The sequence below is a fragment of the Bubalus kerabau genome, chromosome 2 (genome assembly GCF_029407905.1).
Source record: "Bubalus kerabau isolate K-KA32 ecotype Philippines breed swamp buffalo chromosome 2, PCC_UOA_SB_1v2, whole genome shotgun sequence".
NCBI classification, from domain to species: domain Eukaryota; kingdom Metazoa; phylum Chordata; class Mammalia; order Artiodactyla; family Bovidae; genus Bubalus; species Bubalus kerabau.
Genome location: NC_073625.1, coordinates 138,540,057 through 138,561,978, shown reverse-complemented (window position 1 = coordinate 138,561,978; position 21,922 = coordinate 138,540,057). Strand labels below are relative to the sequence as shown.

General features: G+C 37.6%; 1 protein-coding gene across 3 annotated transcripts in view; it reads left to right on the top strand.

Annotated features, from left to right (window-relative positions):
• The window catches only part of NAALADL2 (N-acetylated alpha-linked acidic dipeptidase like 2), a 1,154,148-nt gene that overhangs the window by 259,634 nt on the left and 872,592 nt on the right, over positions 1-21,922 (top strand). For all 3 annotated transcript variants that reach the window (XM_055569014.1, XM_055569015.1, XM_055569016.1), the window contains exon 2: positions 18,982-19,483. In XM_055569014.1, the coding sequence (XP_055424989.1) occupies positions 18,982-19,483 (502 nt within the window). The remainder of the gene's footprint in view (positions 1-18,981; positions 19,484-21,922) is intronic.

Sequence of the window (21,922 nt, the reverse complement as noted above, 5' to 3'; positions counted from 1 at the left end):
TCCAAACCAAGCTCCCTTGATTCCTAATCATTTATAAATTTAAAACAATAGCAATTATACTGGATTTTATAGTTTATCAATTGCCTTTAGTTAAATATTTAATTTTATTCTTCAGTTAACACTTAGAGATACATAGAATAGATATTATGTCTTGTTTTAAAGGCTAAATGAACTGAAGCATTTACTATAAGACAGAATGCTAGTAAAATGGCAATTACTTGCCCTAACTTCTATACTCTTCCAGAATCCATGGCTGTTTAGGGCCATTGCTGTTTAGGGCCATCATTTATTGAGAAGCTATAAGGTTCCTTATACTGTGCTAAGCTGTAAAGATTAAAACTAAGTAGACAAATTACCTTCAAAAATTTGAACCTGAAGGCAAATCAGGCAGAAGAACACCACAGGCAAAGTGCCTGATGTGTTCTTTAAAGGCGGAAGTGGGAGAAAAGATGAAGGAGAAATTGAGGCCAGGGCACAAAGGTGTTCTGTGCCTTGAAAAGGAGTCTGTGAAATGTCTTGTTAGTGCACAATAAAACCCTTCATGGAATTTTAAGTGGTCAAGTGATGTGGTCAGATTTCTGTTTTGGAAAAATAGCTTTAGTGTTCCCCGGTGACTCAGTGGTAAAGAATCTGCCTGTAATGCAGGAGACACAAGAGACAGGCGTTTGATCCCTAGGTGGGGAAGATCCCCTGGCAGACGACAGATTTTTGCCACTCCAGCATTTTTGCCAGGAGAATCCCATGGACAGAGGAGCCTGGTGAGATACAGTCCACAGGGTAGCAAAGAGTTGGACAGGACTGAAGTGACTGAGCGTGTATGCTTGGCTATTTACTGCTGAGTTTCAAATCACCCCCAGAAATCACCCCCATATTGTCTAGCTTTAAACAACACTGTTCTATTATGTCTTCTTACTTCATCAGGTTTCTTCTGACCAATTCTTTGATTCCACATGCTTGTTGCTTGGAAATCAGCTGGTGGCTGATCTGTTCTCACATGTGTGGCACATTGGTTTGAATGCCTGGGCTCAGCAGCTTTTCCATATGGTCAGAGCCTCTCCACATGTTTGTTTCAACAGGGTAGTTGGACTTCTAGTGCTCAGGGCCTCAACGATCCTTGTTGCTAAAAGTTACTTCTGCTTTAATTACAGTTCTCATAAGACAACTTTTGCAAATAAATACTGCACTATCAATTAATCTGTTTTGTTAACAGTCATCATATTTAAGTTAAATGATTGCTCTTAAGATATATATTCCCAAAAAAGCATACATTTAAATGTGAGGTGATTGTCAATTATTCAGGGGTTTAATCCAAATAACATTTACATGGTAAAGGAATTATTATAAAAGCTATGGTCAATAAAAATAATAATAAGATGTAGTTATTGAAGGCAGAACTGGAGAAGAAAAGTCTATTGTTGAGAATAGACTTATGGACATGGGGAGAGGGGAGGAGAGAGTGAGCTGTATGGAAAGAGTAACATGGAAACTTACATTACCATATGTAAAATAGACAACCAACGGGAATTTTCTGTATGGCTGTATCAACCTAGAGGGGTGGGATGGGGAGGGAGATGGGAGTGAAGTTCAAAAGGGAGGGGGCATATGTATACCTATGCCTGATTCCTTGATTCATGGACCTGACATTCCAGATTCCTATGCAATATTGCTCTTTACAGCATCATACCTTGTTTCTATTACCAATCACATCCACAACTGGGTATTGTTTTTGCTTTGGCTCCATCCCTTCATTCTTTCTGGAGTTATTTCTCCACTGATCTCCAGTAGCATGTTGGGCACCTACCAACCTGGGGAGTTCCTCTTTCAGTATCCTATCATTTTGCCTTTTCATACTGTTCATGGGGTTCTCAAGGCAAGAATACTGAAGTGGTTTGCCATTCCCTTCTCCAGTGGACCCCATTCTGTCAGACCTCTCCACCATGACCCGTCCGTCTTGGGTGGCCCCACATGGCATGGCTTAGTTTCATTGAGTTAGACAAGGCTGTGGTCCATGTGCTCAAACTGGTTACTTTTCTGTGATTATGGTTTCAGAGCGTCTGCCCTCTGATGCCCTCTTGCAACACCTACCATCTTACTTGGGTTTCTCTTACCTTGGAAGAGGGGTATCTCTTCACAGCTGCTCCAGCAAAACGCAGCTGCTGCTCCTTACCTTGGACAAGGGGTGTCTCTTCATGGCCACCCCTCCTGACCTTGGAGGTGAATCAAGGCAAATTGGAAAGTGGTCAAACAGAAGATGGCAAGAGTGAACATCAACATTCTAGGAATCAGCGAACTAAAATGGACTGGAATGGGTGAATTTAACTCAGATGACCATTATATCTACTACTGTGGGCAGAAATCCCTTAGAAGAAATGCAGTACCATCATGGTCAACAAAAGAGTCTGAAATGCAATATTTGGATGCAATCTCAAAAACGACAAAATGATCTCTGTTTGTTTCCAAGGCAAACCTTTCAATATCATGGTAATCGAAGCCTATGCCCAACCAATGACGCTGAAGAAGCTGAAGTTGAGTGGTTCTATGAAGACCTACAAGAACTTTTAGAACTAACACCGAAAAAAGATGTCCTTTTCATTATAGGGGACTGGAATGCTAAAGTAGGAAGTCAAGAAACACCTGGATTAACAGGCAAATCTGGCCTTGGAATACAGAATGAAGCAGGGCAAAGGCTAATAGAGTTTTGCCAAAAGAACACACTGGTCCTAGCAAACACCCTTTTCCAACAACACAAGAGAAGACTCTACACATGGACATCACCAGATGGTCAACACTGAAATCAGATTGATTATATTTTTGCAGCCAAAGATGGAAAAGCTCTATACAGTCAGTAAAAACAAGACTGGGAGCTGACTGTGGCTTAGATCATAAACTCCTTTGACCTAAATCAAATCCCTTATGATTATACAGTGGAAGTGAGAAATAGATTTAAGGGATTAGATCTGATAGACAGAGTGCCTGATGAACTGTGGAAAGAGGTTTGTGACATTGTACAGGAGACAGGGATCGAGACCATCCCCATGGAAAAGAAATGCAAAAAAGCAAAATGGCTGTCTGGGGAGGCCTTACATATAGCTGTGAAAAGAAGGGAATCAAAAAGCAAAGGAGAAAAGCAAAGATATACCTATTTGAATGCAGAGTGCCAAAGAATAGCAAGGAGAGATAATAAAGCCTTCCTCAGCAATCGATGCAAAGAAATAGAGGAAAACTACAGAATGTGAAAGACTAGAGATCTCTTCAAGATAATTAGAGATATCAAGGGAACATTTCATGAAAAGATGGGCTCAATAAAGGACAGAAATGGTGTGGACCTAATGGAAGCAGAAGATATTAAGAAGAGGTGGCAAAAATACACTGAAGAACTGTACAAAAAAGAGCTTCACGACCCAGATAATCACGATGGTGTGATCACTCACCTAGAGCCAGACATCCTGTAACGTGAAGTCAAGTGGGCCTTAGAAAGCATCACTATGAACAAAGCTAGTGGAGGTGATGGAATTCCAGTTGAGCTATTTCAAATCCTGAAAGATGATGCTGTGAAAGTGCTGCACTCAATATGCCAGCAAATTTGGAAAACTCAGCAGTGGCCACAGGACTGGAAAAGGTCAGTTTTCATTCCAATCCCAAAGAAAGGCAATGCCAAAGAATGCTCAAACTACCACACAATTGCACTCATCTCACACGCTAGTAAAGTAATGCTCAAAATTCTCCAAGCCAAGCTTCAGCAATACATGAGCCGTGAACTTCCAGATGTTCAAGCTGGTTTTAGAAAAGGCAGAGGAACCAGAGATCAAATTGCCAACATCTGCTGGATCATGGGAAAAGCAAGAGAGTTCCAGAAAAACATCTATTTCTGCTTTCTTGACTATGCCAAAGCCTTTGACTGTGTGGATCACAATCAACTGTGGAAAATTCTTAAAGAGATGGGAATACAAGACCACCTGACCTGCCTCTTGAGAAACCTATATGCAGGTCAGGAAGCAACAGTTAGAACTAGACATGGAACAACATACTGGTTCCAAATAGGAAAAGGAATAAATCAAGGCTGTATATTGGTACCCTGCTTATTTAACTTATATGCAGAGTACATCATGAGAAACGCTGGGCTGGATGAAGCACAAGCTGGAATCAAGATTGCCGGGGAAATATCAATAACCTCAGATATGCAGATGACACCACCCTTATGGCAGAAAGTGAAGAGGAACTAAAAAGCCTCTTGATGAAAGGGAAAGAGGAGAGTGAAAAAGTTGGCTTAAAGCTCCACATTCAGAAAACGAAGTTCATGGCATCTGGTCCCATCACTTCATGGGAAATAGATGGGGAAACAGTGGAAACAGTGTCAGACTTTATTTTTTTGGGCTCCAAAATCACTGCAGATGGTGATTGCAGCCATGAAATTAAAAGACGCTTACTCCTTGGAAGGAAAGTTATGACCAACATAGACAGCATATTAAAAAGCAGAGACATTACTTTGCAAGGCTATGGTTTTTCCAGTGGTCATGTGTGGATGTGAGAGTTGGACTGTGAAGAAAGCTGAGGTGGATGAAACTGGAACCTATTATACAGAGTGAAGTAAGCCAGAAAGAAAAACACCAATACAGTATATTAATGCATATATATGGAATTTAGAAAGATGGTAACAATAACCCTGTGTACGAGACAGCAAAAGAGACACTGATGTATAGATCAGTCTTATGGACTCTGTGGGAGAGGGAGAGGGTGGGGAGGAAAAAAAAAAAAAAAAGAAAGCTGAGCACTGAAGAACTGATGCTTTTGAACTGTGGTGTTGGAGAAGACTCTTGAGAGTCCCTTGGACTGCAAGGAGATCCAACCAGTCCATTCTGAAGGAGATCAGTCCTGGGATATCTTAGGAAGGAATGATGCTAAAGCTGAAACTCCAGTACTTTGGCCACCTCATGAAAAGAGTTGACTCATTGGAAAAGACCCTGATGCTGGGAGGTATTGGGGGCAGGAGGAGAAGGGGACGATAGAGGATGAGATGGCTGGATGGCATCACCTACTCGATGGACATGAGTTTGGATGAACTCCAGGGGTTGGTGATGGACAGAGAGGCCTGGTGTGCTGTGTTCATGGGGCCGCAAAGAGTTGGACTTGACTGAATGAGTGAACTAACTGAACTGCTGGTTGATTCATGTTGAGGTTTGACAGAAAACAGCAAAATTCTGTAAAGCAGTTATCTTTCAATAAAAAATTAATTATAAATATCATGAGCTTGGCATCAATAGCCATGTGGATATATTTGAAATTTATTTGGGAAAGTCACAAGTTGATTCAGTGAGCCAGAGAGTAGAGACTTATATCTATATGTGAATAGGTGAGTTTGTTCATTTCCTATCTTCACTGTTTTCCTGAAAGACTGTAAGATAGATACTTAGGGATGGAAATTCTATGAAAAAGTCATATTACAAAATGTTGTTAGGGTTTGATTGTGAGGAAATTGAGTGATGTTATGTTTTTTTTCTCAATTTTTTGAGGAACTAAAATATGCTCTATGTGAATGAGGTTGATTGTAGAGCAGTTAAGGACACAGGCACTGGAACAATAGTGCCTGAGTTCAAGTCCTGTGCTATCTAGAGCAAGTGACTTCAGTGCTCTCTCTCTCTCTCTCTCTCTCTCTCTCTCTGTAGTATTCTGATTTGTAAAGTGGAGATGATAACAATGGTAAGTTTATGATATGGTTTGATGGTTAAATGAATTAGTATAAGTAAAGGGTATACAGTAATACATGTGTGCCTTTTCCCCCTAATACTATACTCTTTAACGCAATTAAACTAGTCAGGACCATCTACTTAAAACTTGTGTTGGAATTCTTGTCAGTGTTTTAATTTTGAATTTAATTTTGATTTCCACATCTTTAAAGATTATGTTCCTTTTTTAGGCAGAAACTATAATATTTCCATTATTTCAGGCTCTGACATATTTTAAAATTACTTAGGAATTATTAAATATCTCAATCTTCTATAAGATTGAAAAAAAAGAAAAGAAAAAGAATGTTTTGGTTTCTAAAATCTGTTAATGAGAGGGAGAATCTTTTTAAGGGTTATAGTTATAGAGGACGAATGCAATGAGAAAACCCACCAGTCCCAAAAGCTGAAGGAAATCTCTATAGAAATGTTAGAGAGGAGGCCTTTCATTTTTCCTGCAGAGTGTCAGAGAACAGAACTCCCAAGCAGTAAGTTAAGGGTATGCTGAGTTTTACTGTTATTTGGGTGATTCAAGATTTGGTGTGATTGGAATGGTAGGGCCAAACGTAGTCTTTGATTTCACCATCAGGTCCTCATTTCAAATATGTCCACTGATTAGTGTTCAAGATACATCATTCCTAATATATAGAAAAGAATTAAATGAACTCCTTAATTTCAGTTATTTTATCTTCAATGATTTCCTGAAACATCAACAGTGAAAAAAGTAAAAATGAGAAAGTGAAAATGAAATAATGGGAATGGCTGAAGGGAGGCAAAAATACAAAGAAAAAAGATAAAGGATGTATCATAGGAAGAAAGAAAATAAGAAAAGAAGCTAAAATTCATGTTGGTAAAATAACATTTGACATTTTAAAATTGAAGTGCTAGGTGAGTTTGAAAAGTTTGCATGTATTATAATAAACTACCTTTCAATAGCGTCAATTATATAAAAGTTCTGTTAAACATTTTACATTTAATGCCTTTGTGAATATTACATTTTCATGACTTTTGCCTGACATTTAATTTCATATCAGCATTACTTTTATGTGCCATTGGAGGTCTTCCATTTTTTATAATATTCCTGTTCATAAATAAAATATAAATGACATAAGCAGTGCCTAATATAGTTTTGGGTAGATTGTTTAGTTGCTTTAACTTACTTAAAACTATTAGTATGCATGTATATAAATTAGTAATAAAAATTAACTTCTCAATATCAAACTGTTATACGGATGTAATATATTGCTATTGTATTTCTCATCCTGTTTCTTCTTCAATAAATCTTTTCTTCATTGAAAAGGTTAATAATTACTAGTATTATCATACTTAAAGGAAAGGTCACTTATAGAAAGAATTTGGACTTTGTGTGTTAAAATAATTTTGTCATCTTTTCTCTAGATAACATTATATATTTTGTATGAATGGGAGGTCTAGAAGAAAACACTGCAAAAATATATTCTTGTTTAGCTTCATATCTATATCTGTATCTATATATGTATGTATATAATTATGGATATGGCATTTTAGAAGTAAGAAGGAATAGCAAAATCTTGGGCAAATTGTTGCTGTATTGTTCTGCTTGAGATTATGTTAAAAAACATTTCAATTGTGATTCTGCCATCAGTTGTCAATTGAAAGCTTCGCAATCTTTTGCAAACATAATAATTCACTTAATTTCATTTTTAGCTCTAAGATTAGGTGAATTAACATACAAGATATTTGTCTTATAAGGAGCATACCATGCTGTTAACTATAGTGAATTCCTATCATTGTATATTTGGTTAAATTTCCATTTTAATTTCCTTAACTCCATGGTATAACAGCTTATAAACTTAATACTAAAATTTTTGCATCAGGATTTTATTCTTGGATGTTTAGCTGAAGGATAGTCTTTAAGAATTTACCCAATATAGATGTGGGATGGTTCATATGAGAAATCTGTATGCAGGTCAGGAAGCAACAGTTAGAACTGGGCATGGAACAACATACTGGTTCCAAATTGGGAAAGTAGTACATCAAGGCTTTATATAGTCACCCTGCTTATGCAACTTATGTGCAGAGTACATCATGAGAAATGCTGGACTGGATGAAGCACAAGCTGGAATCAAGATTGCTGAGAGAAATATCAGTAACCTCAGATATGCAGATGACACCACCCTTAGAGCAGAAAATGAAGAACAACTAAAGAGCCTCTTGATAAAACTGAAAGAGAAGACTGAAGAAGTTGGCTTAAAACTCAACATTCAGAAAACTAAGATCATAGCTTTTGGTCCCATCACTTCATGGCAAATAGATGGGGAAACAATGGAAACAGTGAGAGACTTTACTTTTTTGGGCTTCAAAATCGCTGCAGATGGTGACTGCAGGCATGAAATTAAAAGACGCTTACTCCTTGGAAGAAAAGTTATGACCAACCTAGATAGCGTATTAAAAAGCAGAGACATTACTTTGACAACAAATGTCCATCTAGTCAAAGCTATGGTTCTTCCAGTGGTCATATATAGATGTGAGAGTTGGACTATAAAGAAAGCTGAACACTGAAGAATTGATGCTTTTGAACTGTGGTGTTGGAAGAGACTCTTGAGAGTCCCTTGTACTGCAAGGAGATCCAACCAGTCCATCCTAAAGGAAATCAGTCCTGAATATTCATTGGAAGGATTGATGCTGAAGCTGAAACTCCAATACTTTGGACACCTGATGCAAAGAACTGACTTATTTGAAAAGACCCTGATGCTAGGAAAGATTGAAGGCAGGAGGAGAAGGGGACGACAGAGGATGAGATGGTTGGATGGCATCACCAACTTGGACATGAGTTTGAGTAAACTCCGGGAGTTAGTCATGGACATGGAGGCCTGTTGTGCGGCAGTCCGTTGCAGTCCATGGGGTCGCAAAGGGTTTGACACACTGAGCAACTGAACTGAACTATATGATACATATTTTCTAACTGAATTTTAAGTGAACATAAACATTCTCTACCTGTGTTTTTTTCTGGGCTGCTTCCTTTCCCACCATCTATTAACATTTTTTTTTTTTTTCCTAATAACACCCTTAAGGACCAAGTATGAGAAGAATCATTTCGAAAACAAAAAGCACAGTTTCTGGGTGCCTTGAATTACCAACCTAGACCTTGAATAGTCTTTCTGTATTATGATTTTAGGAAATAGAGATACAAATTTTAAAATAAAGCACTTCCAGTTGGTAGAAACCTGTTGATACTTTTTGAAGAGTAAAGCTATTTAAAAAGTAAGCCAATAAGTGCCTTTGAAAAAAGTGAAAAATGGAGTGCTTAGTGGCCTCATGTAGATAAAAGCTTCTTCTGTCTGTTCCCAGAAATCCAAGAGCTGTAGTCAAAAAGTAGCAATTTAAGATCATTCACATTGGCTGAAAGGATAAAAAATTGCAGTGTATCTATCAAGCTAAGGAGCTCCTCCTGGCAGGCAGGTCTCAGAGCAGAGCTGCTGCTGCTGCTGCTGCTAAGTCGCTTCAGTCGTGTCCGACTCGGTGCGACCCCATAGATGGCAGCCCACCAGGCTCCTGCGTCCATGGGATTCTCCAGGCAAGAGTACTGGAGTGGGTTGCCATTCCACTATGTATTGACACATTAACTCTTGACATTCTCAAGCCCTTTTAGAATCATGCAAACTACACGTCGTAGGGCTTGAATCAAAGGGTTTGAATGCCTGAAAACAGGACAGCAGCAGGTTGAATGTGAACTGTAGTTTCCAAGTTCTAAGCACAGTTGTTCTGCAAGAGAAAAGAAAATTTAAAAATATTGCTTAGAAGAGACCATAAAGTGGAGATTGTGGTTTTTTTTTTTTTTTTTTTTTTCCCTCAGAGCAATGGACATGGAAGCAATTCTCCCTTATTTAAAACCACAGTGCCCAGAAACATCAGTGTGAGCCAGGGCAATGCGGAGAGCAAGCCACAGACATCTCTTAGGTCCTGGAGTCAGAGCAACCTCCAGAGGAATCTAAGGATCCAGGCAGAATCATTCAGATTTAATGCACATCTGGTGCTTGTAGTCATATTGGTGACAAAACAAGGATAAAGAAGCCCATCAGATCTCTGAAATTGCTAACATCATACCAGCTTTTGGGGACTTTCCGAGTCTGAATGTTGTAATGTTTGAAAAGAGTAGGTTTTGGAATTTGACAGTGAGCTGTGTTGCTCCACCTACTTGTACTTTAATAGCGGTGAGAAGTTGGGGAAATGACTTAATCCCTGAGTCATAGATGCTTGCTAAATTGCTTCAGTCATGTCCGACTCTGCAACCCCATGGACTGTAGCCTGCCAGGCTCCTCTGTCCATGGGATTCTCCTGGCCAGAATACTGGAGTGCGTTGCCATGCCCTCCTCCAGGGGATCTTCCTGACCCAGGGATTGAACCCACATCTTATGTCTCCTAAATTGGCAGGCAGGTTCTTTACCACTAGTATCACCTGGATACCTCATCTGTAAAATGGGAATAGTAATAGTACTCAACTTACAGGATTGTTTGATTAAATGACATCATATATGTTGTGTTAAGCTTATAGTAAATCCTTGCTTATTTTAAGGGCTCCATAAATCATATCTATTAGCATATGATTTTGGATACCATAAGATAGGTGTGTTATATATTAAAATCTAAGAGTTAAAGATAAAAAAGAGACTCATAGATTTCTCTGACTAGATAAAGTTGCTTACCATATTGGAAATTGACAACTACAAAGAGAGAGAACTCAGAAAAAAATAAATGTAAACTCTTCAGCTAAAACTGACAGTTTTATAATTAACAAGTGAGATTAGGGGAAAGCTGACTGAGCCTAAGAAGACCCCACAGACCCTTTTGCATCGTGACTTAAGTGAAGCTCACACTTATATTAACGCTGACTTTCAGTGGCTTTCCTTACATGATGAGTTTTTATCCTCTCATTTATTTTATAGTTTGTGGTGTCCTTTCTCTCCTGTATGTGCATTTCTAGTGTAGGCCATGTGCATTACTCTGAAGGGGGACAGGATGTAAATTCTGCGCAAGTTAGTGGATACTTTATACATACTTTAGAATAAATGCAATGATGACCTGGAAGGGGAAACAAAGGACACTCTAGAATCTAGAAGGAATCAACATAAAAAACGACCAGGAAAGGAGTCATGACAGAAACAGGAATGATTTACACATCCCTAAAATAGTATTGTGATGCTAGAGGAAATTGAAACTCACATAATAATTTGGACACATAGTACTATCTAGAGTATCTACCTATTCAAGTGAGCCATAGAGTATACTTCATTATTTCAGCTCATTTAAATTGTCTTCTCTTTGCCAAGTTTTGTATTGAATTATATCATTCTGATATTGGAAAAACCTTACTTTAAATGCAGGAACTTGGGTGGGCCCAACAAATTATTCAGTTAGTGTGCATTACACATAAGTACCCAAAGGAAAGCCAGCCCACTCAGGGAACTGCCAGGTGGTCATACATATGCAAGTGATATAAAGTACACTTACACAAACCTGCTGGATTTCATCAAATAATTTTCCCTCAAATGGTTTTGACTGCATTTTGCAATTTATAGCTCATAAATTTGGCATCCTAGAAATATACCTTTTACATGTCATTTAGAGATCAAAGTACTCAGGCCTCGGAGTTAAGTTTTAGTCATATACCTCCAGCTTGATGATCTACTCTCCCTAAATTCAGTGTACAATTACCTGTTTCAGAGTAGGTTTGGCCTAATTGTATTTTCCCCCCTGAAAATAAAGCACAGATAATAATTTCCCCTTACTTTATAAAGTCTTTAAATTAGTGAAGCATGAACAACAAATAATTATTGTCATTATTTTATACAGTTATCATACAAAATTGCAATTAAATAAGGAATTCTTACTGCCTTTCCAGACACTGTAGCAATTGCCAGGTTCCATTTCACAAAACCAGATGGGAAAAAAAAATCTCATTATACTGAAAAAATTAAGTCAGGGAAGAGAGTCTTCTGTATTACTTTTTTTATAGTTTTATCTTTGGCCCTGCTCTCAAGTTGAGACCATTAAAGCTTTCAACAACAAAAATTTATTTCACAAATATAGGCTTTATTTGTACAAACTAGATTCATACTGAAAAATTTATGTCAAATGTTTTCAGCCTATAAGGAATATCCTTAAACTTAAATATAAAAATTCCTCTGGGCACTCCTAGTTCACTGGTGCAGCATCTAAAGTGATGCTGCATGGAGGTGCATAATGAATGCCTTTTGATGATGCACTGACATTTCTAAGAAATGCCTTTGCCTCGAATCAATCCACTCCAACCAGCAAATGATTTGACATTCAAAGCTTCAGGAAACACTATATGAATATATTTTCCCCCATTGTACAATAAAGATTCAATCATAGAGCTGTCATAGGAAATTGAGATTCTGCCTTATGTTTTCAAATTAATCTGCCAGCCTCATTTATTTATCTTACTTGTAAAATAACTTTTACAAGTAGAAAAGCCTTTAGATGCGTTTGTAATTCTAATAAGATCTATATGGTCTTTTATACTGTTACAGTTAAAATACTATCAGTATCATCATAGTCAATGGATCAAGTCAACCATCTAAGCAAACATGGTTTTCTACAAAAAAAATGCCTAATCCATGTTCATGATTAATTATCACTAATTCCTGAAATAGTTAAACCGAACTTTTAAGCATTAGGTAAAAGCTATTGTTTTTGTTTTTGTTTTTAATTGACTGTAAAGAAACTCAACTCTAATAGCATGATGCAGAATTGGCAGTTTCATGTCAAATGTAATGATAACTTCTGTGTATATATTAGCCCCACTTCTCTCATATCTATCTGAAGCATAGTTAATGACTAACAGATGCTTCCCATTCTCAAAAGTGCTTGAGTGCACTGCTCCATCTCATTATCTCCAGGTTCTTGTGATTGAAACTTAAGCCCTCTGGTCATAATTTAATTAAGTCTGTATTTTAAAGTTGTATGCTCCAAATATTTAATTTCTTAAACACTATAGATGTGGAGTGATGCTGTGTTAGTGGATCACTTACACCGTGTTAGACCTTGTTCTAAGCACCTTTAATAATTTATATCACTTGTAGTAATACAAGTAGTATTATAATACTCTTTGCATGTAGTAATACATGCAAATACAATGCTCTTAATATATCCATTTTACAAATATGGAGTTTAAGTATAAAGAAATTAAGTGATTGGTTTAAATTACATAGCAGAGCTAGGATGTGAACTAAGTAGTCTGACTATGGTGTTAATTTAGAGATTGATAAGGTCAGAGCATTCATGTAGTAAATTCCCTCATTGCGAATGCTGAGCAAGGAAGTAACAGTGCCATAATTTTATTTCTAAGTGACATCTGTAATATATAACTTATTAAAATGAAACTTTCATTTACTGTATATTTATTTTCTAAAGTATCTGCCAGCTGTTGTGCTATTAGATTTGAAAGACTATATTTTATATATTGAAATTTTAGCATATTTCTATATTCATTTTTACACATATATAATTTACTTAGTTTCAGCCAGTAAAAATGTGTGAAAGATAGCATTCAGAAGTATCAATTTATTTTAAACTACTCATATGCTTAGTAAGAATACAAATTCATTTTTATTGATCTAAGCTTGTCATAGTGTAGAAAAATATCTCTTAGTTCATCTTATATTTGTTTTCTTTCCCTTACAAAAGAATAAGTGTGTATAAAAGATAAATGTTTGAGTATATTGAATTTTAAAAACAATTTAGCCTGCGCTGTGGGCCTGGGTAGGAAGGGATTCCACCTAAACAAATAAGGTATTTGAAAATTGTGCCTTTAATAAAAATTAAGTTTTATAACAAAATAAAAAGAAATAATATAATACAGAATGTAAGGATGCAATAAATACTTCTATTTCAAGAAAGGTAACAAGTTTCTATGACTTGATATAGACTTTATTTTTGGGGCTCCAAAATCACTGCAGATGGTGATTGCAGTCATGAAATTAAAAGACGCTTACTCCTTGGAAGGAAAGTTATGACCAACCTAGATAGCATATTCAAAAGCAGAGACATTACTTTGCCAACAAAGGTCCGTCTAGTCAAGGCTATGGTTTTTCTAGTGGTCATGTATGGATGTGAGAGTTGGACTGAGAAGAAAGCTGAGCGCCAAAGAATTGATGCATTTGAACTGTGGTTTTGGAGAAGACTCTTGAGAGTCTCTTGGACTGCAAGGAGATCCAACCAGTCCATCCTAAGGGAGATCAGTCCTGGGCATTCTTTGGAAGGAATAAGGAATGATGCTAAAGCTGAAACTCCAATACTTTGGCCACCTCATGCAAAGAGTTGACTCATTGGAAAAGACTCTGATGCTTGGAGGGATTGGGGGCAGGAGGAGAAGGGGACGACAGAGGATGAGATGGCTGGATGGCATCACCGACTTGATGGACGTGAGTTTGAGTGAACTCCAGGAGTTGGTGATGGACAGGGAGGCCTCGCATGCTGTGATTCATGGGGTCGCAAAGAGTCAGACACGACTGAGCGACTGAACTGAACTAAGTACATTTCTTTTAGGGAAAAATTCATGTGGTAGTTTCTAAAGTCTGCCCCATGTATTTTTAAAAAATTTCTCATATATGGTAGCTGTAAAATAATATGACAGTATAAGTTAGAATGAATCAAGTACATCAGTTGTAGAAAATGTGTGAAGTTTGACCTAATTATGCAATCGTACCTAAGACATACTGATTTTGCTGAAGATTTCCTTTTACAATATAAAATTTCCATTGTATTTGGGAATTTGAAAGTTCTGGTGAAAAAAAAAAAGATATTTCCTTTGCTTGGTCTCATGGGTAATAGGTTTCTAAAGAAAGCTATGTTATTTGTGGGACAAATGAAATAATTCATCCTTATTTAAAATTGAATATATCATTTTATTCAGTTTAATTTTTGAGAAGTTCTTTTTAAATAGGGTAAGTGAAACAAAACTGTCAGGGCTGAGATTTATGCTTTTGTAAAAAGGTATAATATTTTCCTGTGTGTGTGTGTGTGTGTGTGTGTGTGTGTGTGTGTTAGTCATTCAGCTGTGTCCGACTCTTTGTGACGCCATGGAATGTAGCCCACCAGTCTCCTCTTTCCATGGAATTCTCCAGGCAAGAATACTGGAGTGGGTTGCCATTTCCTTCTCCAGGGGATTTTACTGACCCAGGGATCAAACCTGGGTCTCCTGCTTGGCAGACTGACTCTTTACCATCTGAGCCACCAGAGAAGCCCCATTTTTTCCTTAAGATAATTTTAAACAAATGAATTTCTAATGATCTATAATATAAATTTATCAAATAAGTTTTTCAATGCTTTATTATATGTGTTGAAAGTGAAAGTCGCTCAGTTGTGTCTGACTCTTTGAGACCCCCATGGACTATACAGTCCTTGGAATTCTCCAGGCCAGAATACTGTAGTGGATGGCCATTCTCTTCTCTAGGGTATCTTCCCAACCCAGGGATAGAACCCAGGCCTCCCGCATTGCAGGCAGATTCTTAACCAGTTGAGCCACCAGGGAAGCCCATTATATGTTATCACAATCTTATTTCTTTGAAAATTTTCCTAAAATTTAGGGTTTTGTTAGATCAAGTGGCTCAATCCATGCAGATACTGGTCTCCTGGAAGATAGAATTTAGTGTAAATTTATAAATTTGTAATGAGTCCAAAAGTGGTAGTAAGGGTGTCAGGGAGATATCCATCATGGTGAGGAGTTAATATCTGTATCTGCATAACATTCTAATTGATGGCTCTGTCTGATGTTTGAAAAGCGTTAAATTGCTGATGTACAGGTGATGGAATGCCTATTGTCAGGCTAGAAATGAAAACTCTTCCTCATCACTGCAGTTGGTTTGTAAATGATTTGTAGAGAAATGACTTTGAATGTTTGTATTAGAGGTCAGAATTAGAGATCTCACTTTTCTTGTAGTAACTTCTGTGTGCCAAAATCTTCCTTGAGCATAAACCACAGTCTACAATTCAGTATTTTTAAAGAAAACTATTAGAGACACTCTGATTCATTAAAATGGGAGGAAAAAAAATCTAGAAAACTATATTGAAACAGTGTCTAAATAAATCAATAATGCATAAATTGAACTGTTAAAGAAGTAAATAATCATATGTCAAGATAAGTCAAATAAGAAAAAAAAGTTGATAACTGCTAGAAATTGTAGTATTTTGCAGTGTACATTAAAAAATGGATTGTGGGGTTTTTAACACCACAGTTTATTAATCACTAACATTAATCTCATAGTTTTATAAAACCACAAATCACCTGAAATGTGTCCTGAAATGTCACTTTTCTCAGCCAAAAGAATGATTCAGCATTGGACATCAGCTTCCTCTTCTGTAATATGAAATAGGTTAGAATCATGGATTTTAAAGATACTTTATTTCTACTGCCTTCAGGTTTTTCCTGTTCTCTAGTAATGTCTCATGCTGTTTTTTTTTTTTTTTTAACCAACTATAACCATCTCCTAACCTGTCAATAATTATCACTAACTCCATAATCATTCCATTTCTCTGCTTGTCTTGATGTGACCAAAGAATTCAAATAATGCATTTTGTTTTTTTGAATCATTGTGGAAACCAGGTCAAGCAGAAAAAGGGGAGAGGGAAGGAGGCAGAACAGAAGAGGGAGGGGAAAAAAAAGAGTCACTCCCGAGGCTGTTCTAATACATAGTACCAATTAAACACCTGTGTAACAGTTCATATGTCATGTGGCACTTTAAAAAAAAGACCCTAGTCTACACAGGGACTAACTGTAAAACAACGAGCATCATATTGCGTGTCAAGTGTGTGTGCGTGAGCTTATTATGCAACCTCTTCCCTTTTCCACAATGTCATCAAGAATTATGTCTTGTCTTCTGTATTATCTAACTGATTTTATTTCTTTCAACAATCCTTGACTCTCCTCCCTCATCCAATATAAGAAATGGCCCTTCAAACCCATACAGCCTATATGACACAAATTCGTGCTTTACGTTCACTATCTCAGTTAATTCTATTGACAGTACTATGAGGTTTATGTTACCATCATGCCCGTTTCACAAATGAAGACCCTGAATTGCAGAGAAGGTAAGCCTTTTGGCCACGATTACCCTTTCTTAGCTTTTTCTCCAGCTCAGGCTCTTGTGCTCCCTCCTCTGTCATAGCACACCAGTCTGGGTTTATCAAGTGCTCCATGTACTATGCACTTGTGTTCATCTGTGTGTTTATATGTTTCACCCCTGCCTAGCTGCTCTCCTCTCACACCCCTTATCTGCTCTAGTTTAACTTCTCCCTTCGCTCCAGTAGTACTCCTCTCTTCTCTCCAGTTAGAAAGAACTTGAACAGAGAGTCATTTCCCACATTTCCTGCTAGAATCCATCACCACTGAGTCTCCCTTGCATTTTTGCATTTGTTATGTGACTGACTTGTTTGTTCAAAGGTCTGTTGTTCTTTTTGAATCATTCCCTACTTGAGGAATAGGGACCCATTCATCTTCGTTTTCACTGCCTATCCCAGTACCTGACATATATTAGATACTCATCTTTATTGAGTCAGCCTGTACAAGACTAAATCCTAGAAGATATGGTAGCAGATGAGAAATCTAATTGGAGTTAAACTTTTTATACTGTGAAGTTAATATTTAATGGTACTTCAACTGTCTTAAACATTCAGGATGTTTAATGTATATGGAAATCTGCCAGCCAGGATTGAAATTGTATATACCCATAATTCTGTACATAATGCCACTCTTTCATGAAGTCTTTGTACCTTTTTCATTAGAGTTCACTTGTTCACAACTGGCCCTAAGGCATTTGGGAAATCAGTTGTCGGCTGTGTTCTGTTTTTCACCCACCACAGTGGTGCACGTAGAAAAAATCATAAAACATAGTGAGAGACCTTAGAATCCAGCTGGGATGACAAATCTAATACACAGAAAATTTAAGTATAAATACTCTTAATCTGCAACCACAATACACCAGTGTATTACTGAATACAGACTGAAGACCACTTGTAGTTAATTAGCCCAGTTATCCTAATACCACTCTGCAGGATAGAGCAAACTGTCATCCAGAACTGTATAGGGGAGAAAGGCCTCCATCTGCCACTCTGGAGCAAGGTTATGAAACTAAGCCCTCCTATCCTGGCAAAAGGTGTCCTTGTTTGGATAGATGCCATCCCAGACTTTATTTAAAGTTCAGCGAGCCAGGCCAATTCATGTCACTAATCCCAGGGAACATGTTAGCTTTCTATGGTAGTGTCAAGGTTTTCCAATCATTTTGATAACTCATGAGTAGGCAAAACACAATATTTTACTTCTTGAATTTCTATAGAGGTGCTACTTCATTTTACTGTTTTCATTCTTACCCTGAACTTGCATTTTTAAAATGAGCTCTGGTAATGTAACTGATCCCAGGGTCTTCCCCCCACTCCCACCTCATCTTAACTTAAAAAGTCACAGCATTATTGCTTCTGTTCTCAGTTTTTCTTAAAAGTGACCTTGAAAAACAAGTTTAAACTTTTTCTTCATTGCATACATTATCTTTAATGCAGTTGTACATCTGGGTTTTATTCTGAGCTTCAGAGGAATTGTGTGTGTGTGTGTGTGTGTGTATTATGTTTTCTCATAGTTTTGCATCAAGTGCCTTCTATTTTTATTTATTGTCTTTTCTCCTATAGTAAACATCAATAGCACAGTAAAAGATTAAATTATTATTGAATGATTTTCTTTAGGGAGGCTTCCCCAGTGGTTCAGCAGTAACGAATCTGACTGCCAGTTCAGGAGATGCAAGAGATGCGGGTTTGATTCCTGGGTTGGGAAGATCCCCTGAAAGAGGAAATGACAACCCACTCCAATATTTTTGCCTGGAAAATCCCATGGACAGAGAAGCCTGGAGGGCTACAGTCCATGGGGTCCCAAAGAGTTGAACATGACTGAGCATGCATGCATACACTTATGCATACTACAGGAATGATGTATTTCCCCTACTCATAATCATTACAATTTTCTAAGCAGCTAATTTGGATTGGGAAGATTGCCCCAGAGGAAGGTATGACAACTCAATCCAGTATTCTTGCCTGGAGAATCCCATGGACAGAGGAGATTGGCAAGCTGTAGTCCATAAAGATCTCAAAGAGTTAGAACGTGATATGACTGAAGCTGAAGCGACTTAGAACGTGATATAGATTACTTGTTTTCACCTTGGAGGTTGTCTTTGTTGGTTTATTTTCAGAAAATATACTTCTCTTATTTTCACAGGTAAAAAGATGGCCTATCAGAAGGTCAATGCAGATCAAAGAGCTCCAGGACATTCACAGTACTTAGACAATGATGACCTCCAAGCCACTGCACTTGACTTAGAGTGGGACATGGAAAAGGAACTGGAGGAGCCTAGTTTTGACCAGTTCCAGCTAAATAGTGCTGAGAATCAGAACCTGGAAAATTCAGAGACTGCGGACCTCAATCTTGATCCCATTCAACCAGCAACTTCACCCAAAGGAAGGTTTCAGAGACTTCAAGAAGAATCTGACTATGTGACCCATTATACAAGATCTGCACCAAAGAGCAACCCCTGCAACTTTTGCCGCCTTTTAAAAATATTTTGCATGGCAATCATTTTATTTATTTCTGGAATCTTGATAGGCTATTACTCACATAAAAATTGCCCTTCAAATGCTACATCTTCAGGAACACTTGATCTTCATTTATACCAGGAGATTCTCAAGACAATCCAAGGAGAAGATATTAAGAAGTCTTTCAGGTAGGTGTGCAAAACATGGATGTTGGTGGGATGCATCTCCTGGGAAAGAGGTCTTACAGGGAATATCCTACTGGTGATGTTTCCATGGTTTAAAGTTAGTCTGGCAAGCTGAGAGACATAACTTACCAATAACCCCTTCACGGAGGGGGATGCATGGTTTCAGATTTATGATACTATAATACAAATTTATGATGTTGCTTTGATAATCAATGATAAGAACCATAACCACTGTAGAGACTAAAAGACTTGAGCCACTATATTTTCTCCCTCTTGGGAAATCCCAGGTAGGGCAAATTGGGATGCAAAGATTGCTGGATGTACATGTAATAAAAACTAGTGCATTAGCCATATGATTGAAATTTTTAATGACATCAGAATAAAATAAATGTGCTTTATGGACTGAAATAACTGTCAGGAGCTAAGGCAAGCACTGGTAGTATTTGGTCCACTGCATCACTGAGCTTCCCAATGAGTATTTTTATTGAAACACATTGGGTTCCACATATCAGGCAGTTGTAAAAGGTCATCTCTCTTTTAAGGTAAGTCTGCCTATGACCTCTTTAGCCAGAATGTGTTATTTATAAGTTAAATGATAAAATATTTGTATCAGGCTTTAATTCTGAGTTCTTGGGAAAAGCTCTACTCAAAATCATATGACAAATGGGTAAGTTAAATTTTATTGCTTATCCTATCGTTAACATATATGTTGAATTGTAAGGGGTTTCCTAGTTGAGATGTTTAAAGAGGTGAGGAATTGGAAGGGAAGATTAATTATTAGCATTCACTTGGGTCTTCCATACTTGGTAATAAAGACTAAACCTAAGTGAAAAATATTTGTTGTGTGTAGATAGTTGAGAGAAAGGGATATTAGGTCATAAGGATATTCCTTTTGGGTTACGCCAACTGATTACCATCAATATGTTAGCACATATGCATTTCTAGGGATCTTCTAGGGAGCATGCCCACTGCAGATGCATCATTTAATCTATGTAGAGACATATCACACTGATGTTGGTGAAATATAATTCTGTCTGAACATCACACGACTCATGGTCATTTGTTTTCTGTGTCCCTCTATGTCTCTGTCAAATGAAGAAACTAACAACTTCCATGGTATTTCTCAATGTCAATTACTTATAGTGATTTGAGTGAAAGATACAACATTGTCTTATAATGAGTGATTGTGTCAATTAGGATCCAACCACAGCAGAAAACTCCCTGAATATTTAAATGAGAGGGCATTTAAAATAGGGAAATAATTTCAACAGAGCTGAAAAACTGAGAAGCCAATTTGGGGACACTGAGACAGCCAACAGATGAACAGCAGAATGGAGTCATTACTAAACCTAGGCTGGAGAAACGGTGAGTTGGGGAAACTCAGTGGAAGTTGGAACTTTCTGCATACACAAATAGGTTGGCGGGGGACATAACCTCACCCAGAGGCACCACTGAAAGCAGAGTGAAAAGTACCACGGCTTCGCTCTTCCTTCTGCCCTCCTCCCAGTTATCTGTTGGTTGGCTGAACCCAGCAGGAAGGCTGTTGATTCAGTTCAGTTCAGCCACTCAGTTGTGTCCGACTCTTTGTGACCCCATGGACTGCAGCACACCAGGCTTCCCTGTCCATCACCAACTTCTGGAGCTTGCTCAAACTCACGTCCTTTGAGTCAGTGATGCCATCCAACCATCTCATCCTCTGTCCTCCCCAGTTCCTGCCTTCAATCGTTCCCAGCATCAGGGTCTTTGCCAATGAGTCAATTTTTCTCATCACGTGGCCAAAGCATTGGAGACCACAAAAATAAAGTCTGTCACTGTTTCCACTGTTTCCATTTCTATTTGCCTTGAAGTGATAGGACCAGATGCCATCATTTTAGTTTTCTGAATGTTGAGTTTTAAGCCAACTTTTTCACTCTCCTCTTCACTTTAATCAAGAGGCTCTTTAGTTCCTTTCCACTTTCTCCCTCCCTGGAAATCGAAAGGTTAGGACGCTGTGCTTTTACTGCTGAAGAAGTGAAGTGAAGTGAAGTTGCTCAGTTGTGTCTGACTCTTTCCACTTTCTAATTATGGCTAATATTGTATCTTTTTTAATGAAAGGGAATTATTATTTCCCCTTCTTATAAGTGAAATATAGACAGAAAATTAGAAAAAAATAAAGTATGCACCCATAATCTTACCACTTTACTCCCATAATTTTATTCTTTCTATCTTACCCTATCAAGCAGCAAAATTGCATTATACCATGTATTTTTTTGACTTCTGCTTTTGAATTTTTTCCACTTACAGTATAGTGAGAACCATTTTCAAACCAATAAACACAGAATTGAGTCATGACATTAAAATTTTGCTGGTGTTCCCTTATGTAGAGGACATGAATTTATTGAGCCTGCTCTTTACAAATGTACATTTAGGTTGTACCTACACTTTCATACATAAGTGTGTGTA